This window comes from Geotrypetes seraphini, chromosome 6, assembly GCF_902459505.1.
Source record: "Geotrypetes seraphini chromosome 6, aGeoSer1.1, whole genome shotgun sequence".
Taxonomy (NCBI): domain Eukaryota; kingdom Metazoa; phylum Chordata; class Amphibia; order Gymnophiona; family Dermophiidae; genus Geotrypetes; species Geotrypetes seraphini.
In genome coordinates this window covers 92,675,459-92,698,647 of record NC_047089.1, presented here as the reverse complement: position 1 = coordinate 92,698,647, position 23,189 = coordinate 92,675,459, and the positions used below count along the sequence as shown (strand labels likewise).

The 23,189-nt window shown below is 42.1% G+C and overlaps 1 protein-coding gene across 1 annotated transcript in view; it reads left to right on the top strand.

Annotated features, from left to right (window-relative positions):
- KLHL1 (kelch like family member 1) overlaps positions 1–21,807 on the top strand; it is a 544,736-nt gene extending 522,929 nt beyond the window's left edge. Inside the window, exons 9-11 of the mRNA XM_033949988.1 lie at positions 1,520–1,732; positions 18,724–18,895; positions 21,616–21,807. Of these exons, the coding sequence (XP_033805879.1) occupies positions 1,520–1,732; positions 18,724–18,895; positions 21,616–21,807 (577 nt within the window). The remainder of the gene's footprint in view (positions 1–1,519; positions 1,733–18,723; positions 18,896–21,615) is intronic.
- Positions 21,808–23,189: the final 1,382 nt, after the last annotated feature.

Genomic DNA, 23,189 nt, shown 5'->3' with positions numbered 1-23,189 from the left:
ATTAAGATCCTTAAATGGCTCATTAACTACTTAGTTTGGATGCAGGTAAGGCTAGTCTCAGTTAGAGCACTGGTCTTTGACCTAAGAGCCACCGCGTGAGCGGACTGCTGGGCACAATGGACCACTGGTCTCATCCAGCAGTGGCAGTTCTTATGGTCTTATGTTCTTAAGTTCCGCTCAGCGTTAGATAGGACTTAGGCGCCCTTTATAGGATCAGGGCCACAGTTTCTAGGATCTAAAATTAGAGCTTTCCCAGATTTAGCACGTGATACACAGAAAAAGCATAAAGCCTTCCTGGCTCTTCGGGGTCGGGTTCAGGCAATATCTGTTAATTTTGTGTTGAAATTTATTTGTAATTGCTATATAGTTCTTGAGGGTAATCAATATCAATTCTTTGAACTAGGCAACTTGAGGAATTCTTATTTGCTTGGGATGGAATCAATGTCATAATGTCAATCCTATATGTTCGCTGCTGTGACTGGCAGGGAGGGAGGTCTTGGTTCGTCCTTTCAAACTGAGTCCTTTAAGTATTATTAAGATCTATTTTCTTTTTTGTTTTCTTAAATCTTGGATCATACTTTGTTATTATAGATATAAATACTCATATAAATGTTTTCTGGATTCTTTAACTGATGTTTAAATTATTTCTGTAATTTTTCTTGAGGGGTTGATGTAAATTTGGAAAATTAATAAAGACAAAGTAAATAAATAAAATCGTAGCTCATATATTGTAACACCATTACTGAAGCTTGTGTATCATAACACCATTATAAAAGCTCTTAAATCGTTGCATGTATTATAGCATCATTACCGAAGCTCATACATTGTAACATTATAGAAGCTCATAAATCATAGTTCATGTATAGTAACAATACTGTATTAATGAAGTTCATGTAGTGTAACATCATTTACTCATGTATTGCAACACCATTACTGAAGCTCTGGTAGTGTAACATCATTATAGAAACTCTTAAATGGTACCTCAGGTAGAGAACACCATTACTGAAGCTCATGTATCGTAACACTGTTATAGATGCTAATGTAAACTGCTCTGAATTGACTACCCAGTCATTAGAAGCAGTACAGAAGCTTTCGATAAACAATATAGGCAGTGCCTAGATACCTCTAAGCTCCACTCTGACTCCATCCTAGGATCTCTTAGGGCAGAGGTCTCCAACATGTACTCTCCAAAGTTCTCCATTGCGGCCTTCATACAGTTGGTTGAAGGGCTGTAAATGTGTTAATTTAAACCTTACCCATTAACTGACATTGATATGGTAACTAGTAGGAACCTCCGTTACCTAGTTAACCATCCCTCAGTATTGGACTCACGCTACTTCTCAAAATGGAGCCTGGCTTGAACATGTGGAAAAATCTTCAAGATACACTGATATGCAGGTTGGGACCATCAAAGTATTCGATTTTAGATTTAAACCATACTTTAACTAAAATATCCAGAATTGAATTGCTAATGCAATTTTTAAACCATAACCTTGTTATTTTCCTGACTTTTATTCAGGTTATATGCAGTCGGCGGCCGTGATGGAAGTTCCTGTTTGAGCTCAATGGAATATTATGATCCCCATACGAACAAATGGAATGTGTGTGCTCCAATGTGCAAAAGGAGAGGAGGTGTAGGAGTGGCTACATGTGATGGATTTCTATATGCTATAGGAGGACACGATGCTCCTGCATCTAACCACTGCTCTCGGCTCTTGGACTGTGTAGAAAGGTAGAAAATACCTACGCACTCTAATGTTTATGATTTGTTGGATAGCTCCTAATGATTGGTGGTACAGATATTACATTAAGAAACAGGAACATAGGAAATGCTCACAGGAATGTAGAGATGTATTTAATGAACTTAAGAAATCATGGGCTGCTGCTCGGAATTCTGGCGCTGTAGGGAACAGCGCCAGGAAATACCAGGGGAAATAGTGCTAAAAATAACCCCTTCCCAGTGCTCAACACTAATAGCATGCAAATTATATGGACACTGTTAAAGTTGAGCATTAGGAAGTTAAGGGGGAGGAATGTGCCTGGAACACGCACACAAGAGTTCTGCAGTAAGCATGGCTTTTGTGCACAGGCCCAGGCAAATTCAGATATGAAGCAATACTTTGGCACTATTCCTCTTTAAATATAAGCCTTTCAATTTTTTTCCACCTAAACATTTATATTTAAGAGCAGGCAACAGAAGCCAATATGTGCTTTCACTTTTGGGTTTGCTCTAACTCACAAGCATTCATCTCTCACTAGTACTTAGGGGCTTCCACGGGTTTCCTTCGGTTTCCAAATTAAATAAAAATAGGATTCCCCATGTTTCTTTTTAAATGTACCATTCTTCAAACACCTTAACAGCTCTAAACTGGTTTTAGGTTTCATTTGATAAGGATGGCTTTGTTTTGTGCACTGTTCTCTAAGCAATGGGGAGGGAATAAAAGATCATTTCATTAACATCCATTGTACTACATTTAAATACTTTTTGTGATAATCTTTGGTGAGCACATTGTTTCCTACACTAGAGCCCTCTGAACATTCTGCGCAGATTGACGCCAGCGCTAGTGTTAGCTTTTGAGCTTCTCCTTGTCAGTGTACTAACTAAACCAGAACTGAAAGCTACGAGGGTAAAAGCTGAGGGCAGAGCAGAAATACAGGGAACAGGAGAGGCGGCCCAGGTATATGCAGAGGTGGAGGAAAAACGAAGGGACCTGCGATGCTATTATGCAAATGCAAGAAGCCTCACGGCCAAAATGGGTGAACTAGAGGTCGTGGCCAAGGGGGAAGACCTGGATATAATTGGAATTACAGAAACATGGTGGACAGAGGAGAATCATTGGGATGTAGCGCTGCCGGGGTACAAACTCTACAGAAGGGACAGGACCCACAAGAAGGGGGGAGGCATAGCACTATATATAAAGGACTCTATCTACTCGGTCGGGATGGATATGGCAACGAAGGCAGAGGGGCTGGAATCGCTATGGGTCAAATTGCCAGGAAACAAGGGTGCAGGCATAAAACTGGGGCTGTACTATCGCCCACCTGGTACGCCGGAAGGAGTCGGACACGACTTGGAAGCTGAACTGAGACAGGAGTGCAGGACTGGAAGTGTGACAGTGATGGGGGACTTCAACTACCCGGGGATAGACTGGAGTACGGGTCACTCCAACTGCACTAGGGAAACAGGATTTGTAGAAGCTGTGAGGGACTGCTTCATGGAGCAACTGGTCAAGGAACCGATACGAGGGAGTGCTACTCTTGACCTCATCCTGAACGGATTAGGGGGGCCTGCAAGTGGGGTAGAAGTGGGAGGACCACTAGGCAACAGTGACCACAATGCGATCAGATTCACATTAGAAAGGGGGACACCCACAGTAAGGAGGACCGCAACAACTGCGCTCAACTTCAAGAAAGGGAACTATGTTGCTATGAGGGAAATGGTGGGGAGGAAGCTCAAAAACATCTTTAGGATGGAGACTGTGGAAAGCACCTGGACCCTATTCAGGGACACCCTGCAGGAAGCACAAAGAAGGTACGTCCCCAGTTTCAGGAAAGGCTGCAAGAACAAGAGGTCAAAGGACCCAGTTTGGATCTCAACAGAAGTAAAGAGGGCAATAAATGACAAAAAAGTATCCTTCCGGAGATGGAAAAAGGACCCAACGGAGGAAAATCACCAGGCGCACAGGAATTGCCAAAAGGAATGCCACCGAGAGGTTAGAAAAGCAAAAGGAAAATACGAAGAGGGGCTGGCCAGGGAAGCGAAAAACTTCAAGGCATTCTTCAGTTACGTAAAGGGGAAGCGACCAGCGAGAGAGGAGGTGGGGCCGTTGGACGATGGGGATAGGAAGGGAGTGATAAAGGAGGATAAAGAGATAGCTGAGAGGTTGAACACGTTCTTCTCGTCGGTTTTCACGAGAGAAGATATATCTAATATACCGGACTCAGAAGAGCTCATGAGTGGGGAACAGGCTGAAAAATTGGAGCACATAGAGGTAAGTAAGGAGGATGTCCTCAAACAGATAGACAGGTTAAAATGCGGCAAATCACCGGGTCCAGACGGGATCCACCCAAGGGTTCTGAAGGAACTAAGACAAGAAATAGCGGACACAATCCAGCATGTTTGCAACCTATCCTTAAGAACTGGAGAGGTACCAGAGGACTGGAGATTGGCGAATGTCACACCTATCTTCAAAAAGGGATCGAGGGGTGACCCCGGGAACTACAGGCCGGTGAGCCTGACTTCAATTATAGGGAAGATGGTGGAAGCTATGATCAAGGACAGCATTTGCAAGCACATTGAGAGAAATGGCCTACTGAGAAAAAGCCAGCACGGATTCTGTAAGGGAAGGTCGTGCTTAACGAACCTTCTGTACTTCTTTGAGAGAATAAGCAGTCGGGTGGACAATGGGGAACCCGTCGACATCATTTACCTCGATTTCCAAAAGGCTTTCGACAAGGTTCCACACGAAAGGCTGCTTAGGAAGCTGTGGAACCACGGGGTGGGAGGGGATGTGCACAGATGGATCGAGCACTGGTTGTCGGGTAGACTGCAGAGGGTCGGAGTAAAGGGCCAATTTTCTGACTGGCGGGGAGTCACGAGCGGTGTGCCACAGGGATCGGTGCTGGGGCCGTTACTCTTCAACATATTTATCAATGACCTGGAAAAGGAGGCAAAGTGCGAGGTTATAAAATTTGCAGACGATACCAAACTGTGCGGCAGAGTTAGCTCCAGGGAGGAGTGTGAGGACCTGCAAAGGGACCTAGACAAGCTGGAAGACTGGGCAAACAAATGGCAAATGCGCTTTAACGTGAAAAAATGTAAGGTCATGCATATAGGGAAAAAGAACCCGTTGTTCAACTACAAAATGGGGGGGGCATTGTTGGGAGAAAGCAGTCTTGAGAGAGACTTGGGTGTGCTGGTGGATGCATCACTGAAGCCATCTGCACAATGCGCAGCGGCCTCGAAAAAAGCCAACAGGATGCTGGGCATCATAAAGAGGGGCATAACAACCAGGACGCGGGAAGTCATCATGCCATTGTATCGATCGATGGTGCGTCCTCATCTGGAATACTGCGTTCAATATTGGTCGCCATACCTCAAGAAAGACATGGCGGTACTTAAGAGAGTCCAAAGGAGAGCAACGAAACTGGTAAGAGGGCTGGAACACTGCCCATACGCCGAGAGGTTGGACAGGCTGGGGCTCTTCTCTCTGGAAAAAAGGAGGCTCAGGGGTGATATGATAGAGACCTTCAAAATCATGAGGGCCATAGAGAGGGTGGATAGGGATAGATTCTTCAGGCTGAAGGGGACAACAGGTACGAGGGGGCACTCGGAGAAACTCAAGGGTGATAGGTTCAAAACAAATGCAAGGAAGTTTTTCTTCACCCAAAGGGTCGTGGACACTTGGAATGCGCTACCGGAGGAAGTGATCGGGCAGAGTACGGTACAGGGATTCAAACAGAGACTGGACAGATTCCTGGGGGATAAAGGGATCGTGGGATACTGAGAAAGTATAGAAACCCAACCAGGTCGTGCATGTGCAAGACCGGAGGGCTAGGACTTCGATGGGAAGATAGGACTCATCAGGAAACCTAGGTGGCATGGGGGCCCCTTCTGATGATTTGGACAGGTCATGACCTGTTTGGGCCGCCGCGGGAGCGGACTGCTGGGCTGGATGGACCTATGGTCTGACCCGGCGGAGGCACTGCTTATGTTCTTATGTACTCTGATGAGCCCAGCACTATGGAGAAGGACCTGCTTTTGTTGGAGCAATGGTCCAGTACTTGGCAACTAAACTTTAATGCCAGAAAATGTAAAGTAATGCACCTTGGGAGTGGCAACCCGTGCAGAACATACGCCTTAAACGGTGAAAACTTAGCAAGAACCACTACAGAAAGGGACTTGGGAGTTCTCATCCGGGAAGATATGAAAGCTGCCAATCAGGTGGAGAAAGCTTCAGCAAAGGCCAAGAAAGATGCTGGGTTGCATCAGAAGGAGCTTTATCAGCCGAAAGCCTGAAGTCATACTGCCATTATACAGATCCATGGTGAGATCTCACCTGGAGTACTGTGTCCAGTTTTGGAGGCCACATTATCAAAAGGATGTGAAGAGAATGGAGTCAATCCAGAGAATGGCCACTAGGATGGTCTCAGGACTTAAAGATATCCCTTATGAAGAACGTCTGACCAGACTGCGCATATATTCTCTCGAGGAGCGCAGAGAAAGGGGGGACATGATAGAAACATTCAAATACATCACGGGTCACATTGAAGTGGAGGAAGAAATATTTTTTCTTACGGGTCCCACAGCAACAAGAGAGCATTCACTAAAACTTAAGGGGGGAAGATTTCATGGTGACACCAGGAAATACTTCTTCACCGAACGGGTGATTGATCGATGGAATAAACTTCCATGCCAGGTGGTCGAGGCTAGTAGCATGCTCGACTTCAAAAGTCGATGGGACAAACAAGTGGGGGCGCTACAGAGTTATGCATAAAAGATGGGTACTCCAGGGAGGGAGGGTCTTTAGTGGGCAGACTTGGGCCTCCGACCCTCTTCTGCCGTCATACTCTATGTTTCTATGAAATATTAAAAAGAGAAATTCTGAACAGAAAACAGCTGTAATGTTAAACATTTCAGGCCCCTTTCATCAAGCTGCGCTAAAGATTTTTAGCATGAGCTGGTGCAGTAAAAGCATCCTTGGAATCTAACTTGGCACTTGGGACCTGGGTTGGCCACTGTTGGAAAGAGGATACTGGGCTTGATGGACCTTCGGTCTGTCCAGTATTTCAATGCTTATGTTCTTTCTTTGAAATAAACTGTTTGAGTGGATTTTCCTATAGGTAATGTTAAATGTAGACATATCTTTAAAATGTAGCTTTCTCTATAAAACCTGGTTCTGTATTCTGCACTGTGGTAAACTTTTTTGTATTTTGACATTGGCAATAACTAATTTACTATTCTTTGAAAACAAAAAGCCAAGGGCCCACTGTTGGAGATTTCACACTGAAGCCCAGGACAGGTCCCAATAAAAAATATATATATATAACCTACTGGTTAGAGCAGCTGGCTAAGACTGGGATTCAACTCCCACTTTCCCATTTGTGCTCCTTTTGACAAGTCACATTGCCCTAAATTGCTTCAGGTACAGCCTTAGTGAGAACTCTGGGGACATGGAAATACCTGCTGTGCATGAATGTAACATGCTTTGAACTATTTCTGCTAAGGCATGCGCTCAATCAAAGCAGAAAAATGTGCGGCCTACCTAAATAAATGTACACTTCAGCCTCTATTCCTTTGTCAAACTGGATGAATCAAGCTCAGTCATTTTATTTACTTACATGAGGACATTTCCATAATATTAAAACCCAGAGAGAGTGGGCATTTTACCAACCATTTTAATAACAACATCTTTGCCTTGCATTTATTGTCCCATGAATGATTTTCATCACATTAACGGCAATTGCCCTTGGCTTAGCCTTGGCCAGATTATCTTATAAAACTGACCATAAATTTCATGCGATAACTCCTTTCTCATTGTGGCATTTGTCATTTTTGTTTTCTGGCTGCAACAGTCGACATTGATTTCACTGTGGTTCTCTGTTATAATGTGCACTGTGCCATCTCGTATAATGTACCACCTTAAAAAGGTAGAAACATTTTGATTAAAAGTAGTCATTAAAACGAAGCATTACTTTGTGAACTGCTACTATAATATACGACTATAGCTCTGGTAATGCTTAAGCTCCAAAGTCAACACTGTTTTAATGGCCAGGCTTTAATATCAAACTAAGTATGGCAGGAAGAAATGGAAAGATTATGCTTCACAGAACTTCTGAACACTGCGCTGGGTTTTATAGAAGAGAATTCAGTGTCTCACTAGTACGTAGACATTATACAGGCTACAGCACCTTTGTCACTGTGTTATGCATGTTCATCTACCCAGAGGCTATAAAGTTTAATAGAACTCTGGCAAAATACTTTCTGTCTAATAATATGGGCTAAGGTGAACCGGTCGTGGATAAACCAAAAAGAAAAATCCATCTTTTTTTCTATCAATACTAACCAGGGGCTATATAGGAGTGAATTCTATCAACATAATAAAGCAGAAACAGGATAGGGAGAAGAAACTATTTTTGCCTGCAAGAGAAGCCTGTATCTTTTTATATTAATAAACACATTTCGAAATATAATACAGTAGACTCTGTTAACCGGAACTCAATTAACCAAAACTCTCAAGCAACCAGCAAAAAAAAAAAAAAATCTAAGAAATACTGTAATACTTTAAATAAAAATGAAAATAAAATAAAATTTCTGTCTGAAATTTAAGTGTAAACTTGGCACACCACACCTGAGTATGCCCATGCATTGTCTACCACATGTCCAGTAGTTTGTCTGGAACAGTTTATGGTATGGCGTAGTATGGGGTTCAGTATTAGTTAAGCCTATTTTTAGCAGTAACTCTCAAACAACCAGAAACTACATTTATCCGGCATTTATCCGGCATCTATCAATCCACATGGGTGCCAGTTTAACTGAGAAGCATAAGAATAAAAGAGAGCACCATAAAAACTTCTTCTTACTGAAAATGATCAATGTAATATCATCCCAGTAAAGAAAGAGCAATCAAAAAGGTTACAAATGCACTTTAATTGTTAAAGCTGCAGTCATATCCTAGCCATAGCAAATATTGCATAGTTTTATATAAGTAATATTGACTACTGATGCTTGTAGCCATTAGAAAATATTTGGGTTATTCATCCCCATTTGGATATGAAATAACACTGTATCAGTAAAATTTAGGTCTCCCTCCCAAATCACATGGGCACAGCCTGGGTGGGGAGTGGGCAGGGCACATGTGCGTATATTATCTATAGAATACTGTAAGGTGGGCAATATGGTATTTAGGTCCCCCATAGTTATATGAGGTCTATGGCTGGCATATGACTAACAAATTTTTCCACCAAAATTCTAATTTGTGACCAACAGACTTTCCTACTTCAATTTCCTGCAGAAATCCCCTTCCATCCTGAGGAAATTAAGCACCTCAAACCCCTGCCAATTGGGTATGAGAACCTACTATATACTGTATAAAGACCAAATGCAGAACTTGCAACATACCCTCAAGAAAGTCACATCACAGTGGCTCAAATGTTGGTTTCTCTTAGCACTGGCAAGACCCAGACAACTGCAACAATCAACATATATACCTAGGTAGGCTACGAATACTATCCTATAAAGTAAAATAGGTACCAATATTCCTGTATAAAATTTGAGGAGCCACTGAAAAGTTCTCAGCCCAACCAAGATGAGAATGATGTGGAGCCATGAAAAATAAGTTATTCCATACTTTTCTTGACACTTTTCATTTCATTTCATATCATTAAGAACATAAGAACATAAGAACTGCCTTCTCCGGATCAGACCTTCGGTCCATCAAGTCCGGCGATCCGCACACGCGGAGGCCCTGCCAGGTGTACACCTGGCGTAATTTATATTCCACCATATCCTTATATGCCTCTCTTAAGGAGATATGCATCTAGTTTGCTCTTGAAGCCTAGGACGGTAGATTCCGCAATAATCTCCTCTGGGAGAGCATTCCAGGTGTCAACCACTCTCTGAGTGAAGCAGAACTTCCTGACATTAGTCCTGAACCTGTCCCCCCTTAGCTTCATTACATGTCCTCTAGTCCGTGTCAAATTGGACAATGTAAATAATCTTCTCTGCTCTATTTTGTCGATTCCTTTCAGTATTTTGAAGGTCTCGATCATATCCCCACGCAGTCTCCTTTTCTCAAGGGAGAACAATCCTAGTGTTATAAGTCTGTCCTCGTATTCCAGTTTCTCCATACCCTTCACCAGTTTTGTTGCTCGTCTCTGCACCCTCTCCAGCAGTTTTATATCCTTCTTTAGGTAGGGAGACCAATGTTGGACGCAGTATTCCAAGTGTGGTCTGACCATTGCCCTATAAAGCGGCATTATAACTTTCTCCGATCTACTCGAGATTCCTTTCTTTATCATGCCCAACATTCTATTTGCCTTCTTTGCCGCTGCCGCGCATTGTGCCGACGGCTTCAGGGTTCTGTCTATCAGCACACCCAGGTCCTTTTCTTGTTCACTCTTCCCCAGAGTTGCACCTGACATTGTATACTCGTATTCCTTATTTTTATTGCCTAAATGCATTACCTTGCATTTCTCCACATTGAATTTCATCTGCCATTTCTCCGCCCATGTTTCTAACTGACACAAGTCGCTCTGGAGTTTCTCTCTATCATCCTGCGATCTGATTGCCCGGCATAGTTTTGTATCGTCTGCAAACTTGATGATCTCACTGGATGTTCCTTCCTCTAGGTCATTGATATAAATATTAAAAAGGATCGGCCCAAGTACCGAGCCCTGGGGCACACCACTAGTCACTTTCTCCCAGTCGGAGAACTTCCCATTTATGCCCACTCTCTGCTTTCGGTTTTCCAGCCATTTGCCTATCCATCTTTGTATATCCCCCTCTATGCCATGGCTATGTAGTTTCCTGAGAAGTCTTTCGTGTGGAACTTTGTCAAACGCTTTCTGGAAGTCCAAATATATTATGTCCACCGGCTTCCCACTATCGATTTGCTCGTTCACGGTCTCAAAAAATTGGAGTAAATTAGTCAAACATGATTTCCCTTTCCTGAATCCATGTTGACTGGGTTTCATTAAGTCATATGCGTCCAAGTGCCGGACTATGCTATCCTTGATCAGTGCTTCAACCATCTTGCCAGGGACAGACGTAAGACTCACAGGTCTATAGTTGCCCGGTTCCCCTCTCGATCCTTTTTTGAAAATTGGGGTGACGTTCGCTATCCTCCAGTCGTCCGGTATCTGTCCAGTTCTGATTGTCAGGTTTGCAAGTTTTTGCAATAACTCTCCGATTTCAACCTTCAATTCCTTTAAGACTCTCGGATGAATCCCATCCGGTCCAGGGGATTTGTCGCTTTTAAGTTTGTCGATCTGATAGTATATCTGGTCTAAGTCCACTTCAACTGTGGTGAGGCTGTCTTCTATTTCTCCTGCAAACACTTTCTCCGCTTCAGGTATTGTTGAGGTGTCCTCCTTCGTAAAGACGGACGCAAAGAAGGAATTTAGTTTGTCTGCGATTTGTTTATCTTCCTTGACGTACCCTTTTCTTCCCTGGTCGTCCAGGGGTCCCACTGCCTCTTTTGCAGGTTTTTTCCCTTTCACGTATCTAAAGAAGGGCTTGAAGTTTTTGGCCTCCTGGGCTATTTTTTCCTCATATTCCTGTTTTGCATTCCTCACCGCCTTGTGACATTTCTTCTGATCATCTTTATGTTTGTTCCAGGCTTCGGTTGTCTTTATGCATTTCCATTTTTTGAAAGAGTCCTTCTTTTCTTTTATGGCTTCCTTCACCTGTATATAAAAGTGTCAAGAGAAGTGTGGAATGACTTGTAAGTTTCATGGCTCCACATCATTCTCTTCTTGGTTGGGCTGAGAACTTTTCAGTGGCCCCTCGTAGAATCCTAAGAGGCCCCCTGTTATTTATTTATTGGAATTTATAGAACTGCCCTTCACATGAATAGTGCCGAGGCAGATTTAGATTGGAGTGAAGGTGAAACGTCCAACTTTATGGATATCTGTGATAGTCAGCACTACAGAAATGGTAAATAGTAGTAGTAATAGTATATTATGCAGTCATCCTACACTGTAGCTAGGCATTTTAATTTAGGCTAGAAAGAAACTATCGATAAATTAAAACATATGTAGAAGGTAATATTATAACAGATCACCTATGTGTGAAGGCCAAGTATATGTCTACTTTTATCATATTTTAGAGGCATTATCACCTACATTGTTTAATGTCTATTTTGCCACACTGGGAAGTCTACTTCATAGTTGGAAAGTTAAATTTATATTTATGCAGATGATATCACCATACTGATTCCAATGACATCATGTACAATAGAAATAAAAAATCCAGAGAAAATTAAGTTTTTTCTCGCTAATCCTACTGATAAAATCAATGATAGGGTACTTTATCTTAATGGTCAGAACTATCTGATAGCGACATCTCTTAAAATCTTGGGAGTTATGTTAGACCGTTATCTAATCTTAGCGGACCATACAAATTTAATGATCAAAAAATGTTTCTTTGTATCTTGGAAACTCAGAACTATCAAAAAGTACTTTGATATAACATCTTTTAGGCTACTAGTACAGTCTTCAATCCTATCTACCCTTGACTATTGTAATATAATTTACTTGGGATCTTACAAAAAAAATTTAAAAGATTAAGAATACAAAACACAGCAATCCGTCTGATTTTCGGTCTGAAAAAATTTGACCATGTTAGCCCTTACTATCAACAGCTACATTGGTTGCTGTTTGAGGCAAGAGTTTTGTTTAAATTTGATTGCATTTGCTTTAAAACATTATTTGGTTTAGCCCAGCTTACCTCTCCTCTCATTTTGAACTGTATAGGTCTAATAAGATCACTATAAAAACTTATGTGTTTGCTTACCTGACACTAAAATCTTGTTGCTTTGAGAGATTTTTGGAAAAATACATTTGCATACCAGGCAGGTAAAATGAATACCTGATTGAGCATTATTATTCTGCAAGCTGAGTCTTATTATTCATTTAGAAAACTGTTGAAAACCTACCTGTTTAATAAATTTGTAAGCTGATAATCTATTTTTTCCATTGTATTTTCCCTGATATTTGTGTTTTCACTGACTGCACAGTCTTCTTTGATGTTAACCGCCTAGAACTATGTAGTATGGCGGTATACAAGACTAAAGTTATTATTATTTATAACATATCAGGAACAAACTGGCAAAAAATTGATGTTAACACTTGCTCCGGAGTAGGTTCATCTATTAACACATAAGATGTGTATATATGTATATTTTAAAAACTATAGACTAGATATGGTAAATAGAGCTCAAAATTCAGCACAAAAATATCAGTGCTAAGCTTGATTCTATAAAGGGTGCACACATTTTATAGAATTGCACTTGGTGCCAATTCCACGTTGAACTTTTAGCCACCAGACTTACACCTGGTAAAACCTATCTCCTGCTGGCACCTATCTTGGGCACACTCAGGCCATATTCTATAACAGGGGTCTCCAAAGTACAGCCCGCAGGCCTATTTTATTCAGCCCGCACCAATTGGACTAATTTTCCAATGAGAGTCCGCAAAAAACCCCCACAAAACCATAGGGTGTTGATAGATTTTAAATGCATTAATTAAAATTGTATTCTAAATACAGTGGTACCTTGGTTTACAAGCATAATTCATTCCAGAAGCATGCTCGTAAACCAAAATACTCGTATATCAAAGTGAGTTTCCCCATAGGAAATAATGGAAACTCGCTTTGATACGTAACCCCCCCCCCCCCCCCCGAGGCCAGCGACGCTGGTCCCCCCCCAAGAACCAGCATTGCTCCCCCCACTTATGAAGTCCCCCCCCCGCGTGATCCGCCATCCCCACGCTCCTTCCCCCCCTCGCGATCCGGCGACCCCTCGCTTGCGTCGCACCCCCTCCCCACCGCGATCCGGCATCCACCCACCCACCCGATCACATTTCTTACCCCAGTTTGGCACCGGCACCAACGCACAGGACATGCCGGAGCCCGAAGATCTGCCTCCTTCGCGCTGGGCCTTGAGCATCTGCACATGCTCAAGGCCTTCGGGTTCCCATTCTCTCCGAGATTTTCGGTTTTATTATAATTTGTAATGATAGAATTTGCTGATAGCGTTCATCGTCATTAATATACGATACTTTAATCTCACATACTATGTAACTAGTTTATAAAATTTTCTGCTTTCAATAAAACTCATATCTAGAGTTATCTTTTTTTTTTTTACTACGGCTTGCTGAAAAGTGCTGAAGTACCCAATGTGGCCTTCATAGCGAAAAGTTTGGAGACCCCTGGTCTATAAATCCACACACAATGTTTGGGAATGTCCCTGCCCAATGCCCCCTTTTCAGATATGCACTATAAAAGGTAGGCACTGAGCCTTATAAATTAACACACTAAAAGGTAGGCGCTAGGCCTTATAGAATAGCACACAGCTAGTTGCACCTGCAAATCCTAATTGGAGCCCATTAACTGCAAAAATTTGTTGTTAGCACCAAATCATTGCTTGTTTCTCAATTAAATTAACATAGAAACATAGAAATAGACGGCAGATAAGGGCCACGGCCCATCTAGTCTTCCCACCCTAATGACCCTCCCCTACCTTTGCCTAGTGAATAGATCCCACGTGTCGATCCCATTTGGCCTTAAAATCAGGCACGCTGCTGGCCTCAATCACCTGCAGTGGAAGACTATTCCAATGATCAACCACCCTTTCAGTGAAAAAGAATTTCCTGGTGTCACCTCGTAGTTTCCCGCCTCTGATTTTCCATGTGCACAATTTTGAATGCCATATAGAAGTTGGGGGTATGCATGTAAAATCATGACTACATCCATGCTCCACTCGAACTCCACACCTGAGCATGCATTCTTATAGGTTGTGTAAAAAGTATGGGGTTCTTTTACTAAGGCGCGCTAGCCATTTTAGCGTGCGCTATATATTAGCACGCGCTAAATGCTAATGCGTCCATAGACTATAATGGATGCATTAGCGTTTAGCACACGCTAATATTTAGTGTGTGCTAAAACAGCTAGCAAGCCTTACCCCCCTCTTCTATTGAACCGCACTACCAGTTTTTAGCGCAGAGAGCCGCACTGAATAGCCCGCGCTGCTCCTGACGCTAGTGCAGTTTCGTAGAAGAGGGGGTTAGTAAAAGGACCCTTATGTGATTTCTTGGCTCCATACATACTTTAATATGAATAACCCCTGGGGTTAACCACCGGGACAGACAGGGAAATAGGCTTGAGTACCTGAATAAATTCACGTGAACCATTCTGAGCTCTCCTGGGAGAACGGTATAGAAAATTGAATAAATAAATAAATAAAAGAATATAAGAATTGCCTTACTGGGTCAGACCAATGGTCCATCAAGCCCACTAGCCAGTTCTCACGATGGCTAATCCAGGTTACTAGTACCTGGCCAAAACCAAAGAGTAGCAACATTTCATGCTACCGATCCAGGGCAAGCAGAGGCTTCCCCCATGTCTTCATAACAGACTACTTTATTAAAGCCCTTTTATGCACATAAGCCTTTATTCATGAAAACACTTCTTATTGCTGCTCTGACTCATACATATATCCAGTGCCATCACCTGTCTGAATAATGCAGCTCAATGCATATATTTTTGAAATGCTAGGGCTGGTTTAAAGAAAATAGGCTCATCTAGATCAGTGTTCAACCTTTTTACACCTATGGACCAGCAGAAATAAAAGAATTATTTTGTGGATCGGCACTACTAAGACTGAAATTTAAAAATCTGTCTCCGCCCCATCCCCGCAGCTCGGTCCCCATCCTGTCAACTCGGGCCCCATCTCCAACCTGTGTACAGGGAGTGGGGAAAGAGAGAAATCCATGGTGCATCTCTCCCACTCCCTCTACTGCCTTATTCAACATTTTTCCCGCTCTCATCCCTCGGATCATGTGCAGCATTTTTCACTATTGCCCACCAGTCCCATGTTCAACATTCCTCCCCCTTGCATCCCCTTCAATCTGTCCATCTGCTCCCTCTCCACAACCATATCCAACATTTCTCCCTCTCATCCTTCTCTTCCCATGTATCTCTTCCAACAATTTTCTTTTCCCCATGTGTACCATCTTTCCCTCTCACACACTCATCCCCAAGAATTCTCCCTTTCTATCCCCTCCTCTGTCCCAAGTTCATGCCTCCTCCCTTCCTTCTGTGTCCCGAGTTTGTGTCCCCCCTCCCTGCCTTACAACCTTTGTCCCAAATTCATGCCCCTCCCATGTCCCAACACACTTCCCCCCTCCCACCCTCTTTTCTCCCTTATTTGTTCAGAGCCGTCCAGCTTCTCTCCTTTACTTGTTCAGGGCCGTCCAGCCTCTGCCAAAGCCGGATCTGTGTCCCCTGCAAGTGCATATCCATCTTCCAGCTTGGCTGCTCCTTATCTTCAGTGCATGCTGCACTTGTTTGCCATGCTGCATGCCGCTGACCTGGTTCTGGGTAAGCCACGTGCAGCATGCAAGAGCCACTGCACACTGTCCCGGCAAACAAGTGCGGCTGGTGCTGAAGATAAGGAGCAGCCAAGCCGGAAGGAAGATGGACACGTTCTTGCAGGGGACACTAATTCTTCATGGACCGGCAGGAAATTATTGAGGACCAATATCAATCCGCGGACCAGTGGTTGAAAAACACTGATCTAGATGGTTACACATGGATACCCTTGGCTGCCATGTAATGTTACATTCTCCATAAAGGGATGAATAACAAGGTGGGTTATACACATAAGTAGCATGATGTATACATAGCATTTTGTTTATCCACTCCTACTCTGAGATCATTTTCACATGCCTTTTCTGATTTCATGTGCAATTTTTCATTGTTAGTCATCCTTATTTGTACCTAACTCCTGTTGCTCTATTTTATCTGTCTCTGTTCCACCTCCACTTACACCCTTGTTGTCTATTACTTTGTTGCCTATGTACAGTTTATTCTGGCTGTAAACTGCCATGAGTGAACATTTTCAAAACAGGTAAATCCTAATAAATTAAAACCCAAAATATCTATATTTATTTAATTAGTTTCTTTTTCCAAATCTGAGATCCAGGTGTTGCTGCCCAAATGGGCTCGCAGTCTGGGTTGTACCTGAGCCAGTGGAGCATGAATTGACTTATACAAGGTCACAGAGAGTCAGTGGGAAAAGTCAATGGCTTCCTTGGTTTGAAGCCAACAAGCTACTCTGTTACTGCTCATAAGTGGCTCTACTTACACATATACTGTAAGTGGCAGATTTTGTAAACTTGCACAGTTTAAACTTTGTGCCAAGGGAAGTTCTGAATATCAGAAAGGTGAGCATAACACTCCACTCAAGCATCCCTCCAAGCTCAAAAAAGAAGTTACCCAGAATTTGCTGACAAAACTCCACCCGATTCATTGTAGATATCCTAAAATCCTGACTGGGCTAACATAAGATGTACAATTAATACAATAGACCCTTGGCTTCACTCTCAGTTTTCAAGGGCTGCCAACAGATTAGGTTTTTAGAATATCCCCAATGAATGTACATTGAATGCATAATCATTAGGAATAAATATCCTTAAGCCCTGACCTGTTAGAAACATAGACACATGATGGAAGATAAAGGCCAAATGGCCCATTCAGTCTACCCATCTGCAGTAACCATTATCTCTTCCTTTCTCTAAAAGATCCAACGTGACTATCCCAGGCTTTCTTGAAATCAGACACAGTCTCTGTCTCCACCACCTCTTCTGGGAGACATGTGGAAACACATCTACCACCCTTTCTGTAAAAAGATATCTCCTTAAATTACTCCTGAGCCTATCACCTCTTAACTTTATCCTATGCCCTCTCATTCCACAGCTTCCATTCAAATGAAAGGGACTCGACTCATGCACATTTGCATCACGTAGGTATTTAAATGTCTCTCAAGAATCCAAATCGCAATAACAAAATATAAACACAATCAGCAAAAAAACTTTGTTATTAGCCTAGTGGTGGAAATACCCCATGAAAGTACATTTATAATAGGTGGAGAAAAAGCCTCAACTTAACAATATATGGACGGCAACCCAATGAGTTCTTAAGCCAGTCCTGCTCTGTATCATAGGCAAAGCTACCACTGTGCACAGGGAGCCAGAAAAAGAACAAAACAGTTCACTTATCTTCCACAACGACAACAACAGCAGTGAGTGGATCTTCCTGCTTCTGGTAGCTTTGCCTATGATACAGAGCAGGACTGGCTTAAGAACTCATTGGGTTGCCGTTCGTATATTGTTGATAAGTTGAGGCTTTTTCTCCACCTATTATAAATGTACTTTCATGGGGTATTTCCACCACTGGGCTAATAACAATTTTTTTGCTGATTATATTTAAATGTCTCTATCATATCTCCCCTCTTCCGCCTTTCCTCCAAAGTATACAGATTGATATCTTTAAGTCTGTCCCCATACGCCTTATGATGAAGACCACGCACCATTTTAGCAGCCTTCTTCTGGACCAACTCCATCCTTTTTATATCTTTTTGAAGGACTAGGAGTGAAGACCAAGGGAATAGACTAACCATGATGCAATTAATTTGATTTAGTTAATGATCTGATATTTTGTGGCACATTGTAAAATGTTGAAGTGGATTGTAATTACCTCTAAATGCATAAAAATATAAAACAAACACAGTGGTACCTCGGAATCCGAACGCCCCAGAACTCGAACGACTTGGAATCCAAACTTGTTTTGTAGTAAATTTTGTCTTGGAATCCAAACTCTGCTTTGGAATCCGAATGCCCTGCACATTGTATGTGTGTGTTTGTGCCCCAGAATCTGAATGCTGCTTTGGAATATTTGTTAATATTTTACCTTAAAATCCAGTGTATTTCCTGTTAAAATTTGAGTTTGTGGGACCCAGGAACGGATTAATCCAGTTTCTAGTATTTTCAATGGGAAAAATTGTCTTGGAACTCTAACGCTTTGGAACTCGAATGGGGTTCTGGAACGGATTAAGTTCGGATTCCAAGGTATCACTGTACCTCCATCAAATGTAATAACATTGTAAAGAATTTAAATATAATCATTCTTCAGTATTCTATTTTAATTGTTTTTACATATTTTAGATATGATCCAAAAACCGATACATGGACAATGGTAGCTCCATTAAGTATGCCTCGAGATGCTGTAGGAGTTTGTCTTCTTGGTGATAAATTATATGCAGTTGGTGGATATGATGGGCAAACATATCTAAACACAATGCAATCATATGATCCACAGACTAATGATTGGATTCAGGTAGGTACTTATACTGTTTTTCACAAATGATGCAGACATATTTCAGAAAATGTTTATCGGTTCCTTTGATGGCAAGCATGTTTTGATTTCCCATTAAAGGCAAGAACTATTCTTCCTAAATATGAGGGGGTGCTGAAAAGTTCTCAGCCCAACCAACCAACTTCCTAGATTCTGAGCGTTATTTTGCTACTGTAGCTGAAAAGTATGTTATCTTATTTTGTTAAGAGCCAATTTGCAGAAATGAAATTCTATGTTTTGACATTATTTCAGATCATTGATTGAACCATATCCGTGTAATTCTCTTCTTGGTTGGGCTGAGAACTTTTCAACACTCCTTCGTACACCCTTCTTGTGAACTTCTGTATATATTTACGATTTACCATCTTATTATATAAATACTGTCAATGTTATCTAATCAAAGTTGCATTCATTTGTTCTTATTCAGAAAGTCTAAATCAGTAAAAGAATACATGTATGAAAGAGTGCTTTAGCCTTGAAGATAAGCTTTAGAATACTGACTACCATGTATGTCAGTGAAAGTGTACACATGGGTCCAATGCTTGTACAATTTTAACTGGAGTAGATGGACGTGTTCCTGAGGATACAGTAGGTTTTCAAACTATTACATCTACTTTGAATTTTCAAAAGTACACAAGTCAGAACAAGTGCCCTCACAAAACAGCAGATTAGTGTGGGTACTTTCTCCTAGGAATTCTCAGTGACATTTGCTCACACTTTCACTTTGAAAATGAAAGTAAATCTGTAGTTAGAAGGATAAGCCACAAGTCTTAAACTTACCCTCTATATCTATAATGAAGTTGCTTGCCATGAGAAAAGATTGTAATTATAAGAAAACCTTAGACTATTCCAAAGTTAGTTAGCTCCTCACAAACACAACCCTCTGAAAATCGATCAGTCTACCACTACTCCATCCCTATTCATATTTGTCTTCTGCAATCCTGCTCCCAGCGCTTCAGCCATGAACATCCATTTGTTAAGCAATGCAGCCTTTTATCAGCTTCTACATATTCCTCCCCTTCAAAATCTTATGCACAAAGACAAGATGTCCAGGGCGGTACATGGAGAGACCTCCCAGGAAAGGGACTTAAGAGTTCTGATCGACAAGTCGATGAAGCCGTCCAGGCAATGAGCAGCGGTGGCAAAAAGGGCAAACAGAATGCTAGGAATGATAAAGAAGGGGATCACGAACAGATCGGAGGTTATCATGCCATGGTGCGCCCTCACCTGGAGTACTGCGTCCAGCACTGGTTGCCGTACATGAAGAAGGACACGGTACTACTTGAAAGGGTCCAGAGAAGAGCGTCTAAGATGGTTAAGGGGTTGGAGGAGCTGCCTTACAGCGAAAGATTAGAGAAACTGGGCCTTTTCTCCCTCAAACAGAGGAGATTGAGAGGGGACATGATCGAAACATTCAAGGTACTGAAGGGGATAGATATAGTAAAGACAGGTTGTTCACCCTCTCCAAGGTGGGAGAACGAGAGGACACTGTCTAAAGTTGAAAGGGGATAGATTCTGTACAAACATAAGGAAGTTCTTCTTCACCCAGAGAGTGGTGGAAAACTGGAAAGCTCTTCCAGAGTCTTTCATAGGGGAAAACTCCCTCCAGAGATTCAAGACAAAGTTAGACAAGTTCCTGCTGAACAAAGACGTATGCTGATAAGGATAGTCTCAGTCAGGGCGCTGGTCTTTGAGTAGAGGGTCGCCGCGTGAGTGGACTGCTGGGCATGATGGACCACTGGTCTGACCCAGCAGCGGCAATTCTTATGTTATGTTCTTATGAGTCTCACAATGCCACTTTTATACTTCTTCCTATCACTGACATATCTAAAATAGTCTTGTCTCTCCGTTTTACCATGTCTGCTATTTTTCTTCCATTTGAATCTTTGCTTTCCTGTCTACTCAACCAGCAAAAGTTATCTATCTTCAGACTGTTTTCACATTATTTCATGCAAGAAAAGTTATTTGAATGAGACAAAATGTATTTAGCACAGACCAGCAACACAGCTGTAGGTTTGTTATTAAATGTGCTTTGAATACTAATTCGGAAATTCATTTGCAGACGTAAAAGGAGTTGTATGTAGTGATTGTAGAACATGTTCAAACTAGTGAAGAAAATTTACTGATTGTAGAACATGTTCAAACTAGTGAAGAAAATTTACTGGGTACTGTGATTAGCAGTCTGGAATTACCCTCAATCTATGGCAAGCAAGGGCAGCTTAGCTTCAGCTCTATTGATCTCAGAAGAGTATTAGAGATTTGTTGTTGCAACCTATTGTTCTCAACAATTTTAAATTGGTACCATCACTTGTATCAACTTTCTTAGGCACTGAAAACTATACAGATGTGTTGAACTCTATATCCATGGGAAGACACAGAGAACCATATAGAGGTTACAGTGTCTACTGAATGCAGGAATATTATGGTAATCTTATGAACCTTGTTGATACTGCTCACTCTTAGACAAAACAGGTCTAAAGCAATGTTCCCTCTAAGCTGCACCTTTTAGCAGGAGGCCACACAGCCAGTGGAGTCGGGACCAGCACCCCTCTGGTATCACTCTTCATCTTGTGCCATTGCTGCTACTTTCCTAAAGCAGCAGCATCAAACTGAAACAAACCGGCTATGGGACCTTCCCATACATACCCGCAGCTGCTGGCCTGCCCTCTCCAATGCCACTTTTTCTTCCGGGGCAAAGCCAGCAGTCATGGATATGTATGGGAAGGTCGGCAGCTGGTTTGCTTCAGTTTGTGCTGCTGCTGCTACTTTGGGAAAGCAGCAGCAGCAGTGAGGATGCAAGGAAGCAAATGGTGGAGGAGAGAGAGATGAGCAGATGCTGGTGGAAAAGGGGTGGGAGGAGAGAGAGGAGGCAAAAGCTGGTAGAAATGGGTTAGGGTGGGGGTTAGTAAGAGGGTAGATTTTGTAAAGCAGTGAGAAGACAGATTCTAGATACAGCAAGGAAGAGAGAAGGCATTTGTTGGGGAGTGGGGTATAGAGAAAAGAAAGATAATGGAATGGGGCAGTGAAAGGGGAGATGCTGGATGGAAGGTGAGGGGGAGAGAAGTGGCAGACTTATGAGAGAGAAGAGATACAAAGAGGATGGAAATATTGATAGATGGGAAGAGGGGAGATGTTGGATGGAAAGGGGAGGGGGAATAAGCTGTATAGAAGGAGGGAGACTGAAGCATGGATAGAAGAGGGGAGAGAAAGGAGGAAGATAATGGAAGCGGGAAGTGAAAGAGGAGAGAGGGATCAGACTAAATGGAAGGGGGAAGAGACAGAGGGAGAAACTGATGAAAGGGGAGAGAGAGTGTTGAGGTGACAGATGGAAAGGGGGAGAGAAGGCAGATGGGTAGAAGGGGGTAGATGCTGGATGGAAGAGGGGAGAGAAATGAGCAGATATTCGGGGGGAGAAAGAAATGAGGGAAATAATGATAGAAGGAGAAAGAAAAGGCAGATATAGTGGACAAACACTGTATAGATGGGGAGAAAAAGAGGGCAGAGTTAGTGAAAGACTGGGAATAAGGAGAAGTAAAATAGGAGAGCTAGGGTGAAGGAAAGAGATGGAAAGCTGCTGATAGACTGGAAAAAAAAAAGAGGGAACTTGAAGACTAGATAGTATGAATGAGTTAAATCTGGACATAGAGGTAGAAATATAAATAGAAGAAAGCCGAAAGGAAAAGGAGGAGCGAAAAATCTTGGAAAGAGACTTAAGATGGAAGAAAGCAGAAACCAGAGAAGTGAATGGCCAGAAAATAAAGGTAGAAAAAATAATTTATTTTTAATTCTAGATAAATTAGTGTGGGACTTGTGTTTATAAAGGTTAATAAATAGAAATAGAAAATTGAATTAAGATGGTATCATTTCATTGAACTAATTTTAATACATTTTTGACCAACTGTCAGATACTAAAACCTCCTTTCTCAGGACAGATTTTGGTATCATCCACAAAGAGACAAATCTTACCTGCTTATAAAAATGTTAAAAAGAACAGTCCCAAGAACAGAACTTTGAGGCACATCACTGGTAACATCCCTTTCCTCAGAGTGATCTCCATTAACCACTACCCTCTGTCATCTTCCAGTTCTTGACCCAGCCCATCACTTTGGGGCCCATCCTGAGGGCACTCAGTTTATTTATTAGACGTCTGTGTGGAACACTGTCAAAAGGCTTTGCTAAAATCTAAATACAGCCATCTAGTGCACTCCCTCTATCCAATTCTCTGGTCACACAGTCAAGGATATTAATCAGATTTGTTTGACAAGACCTAACTCTA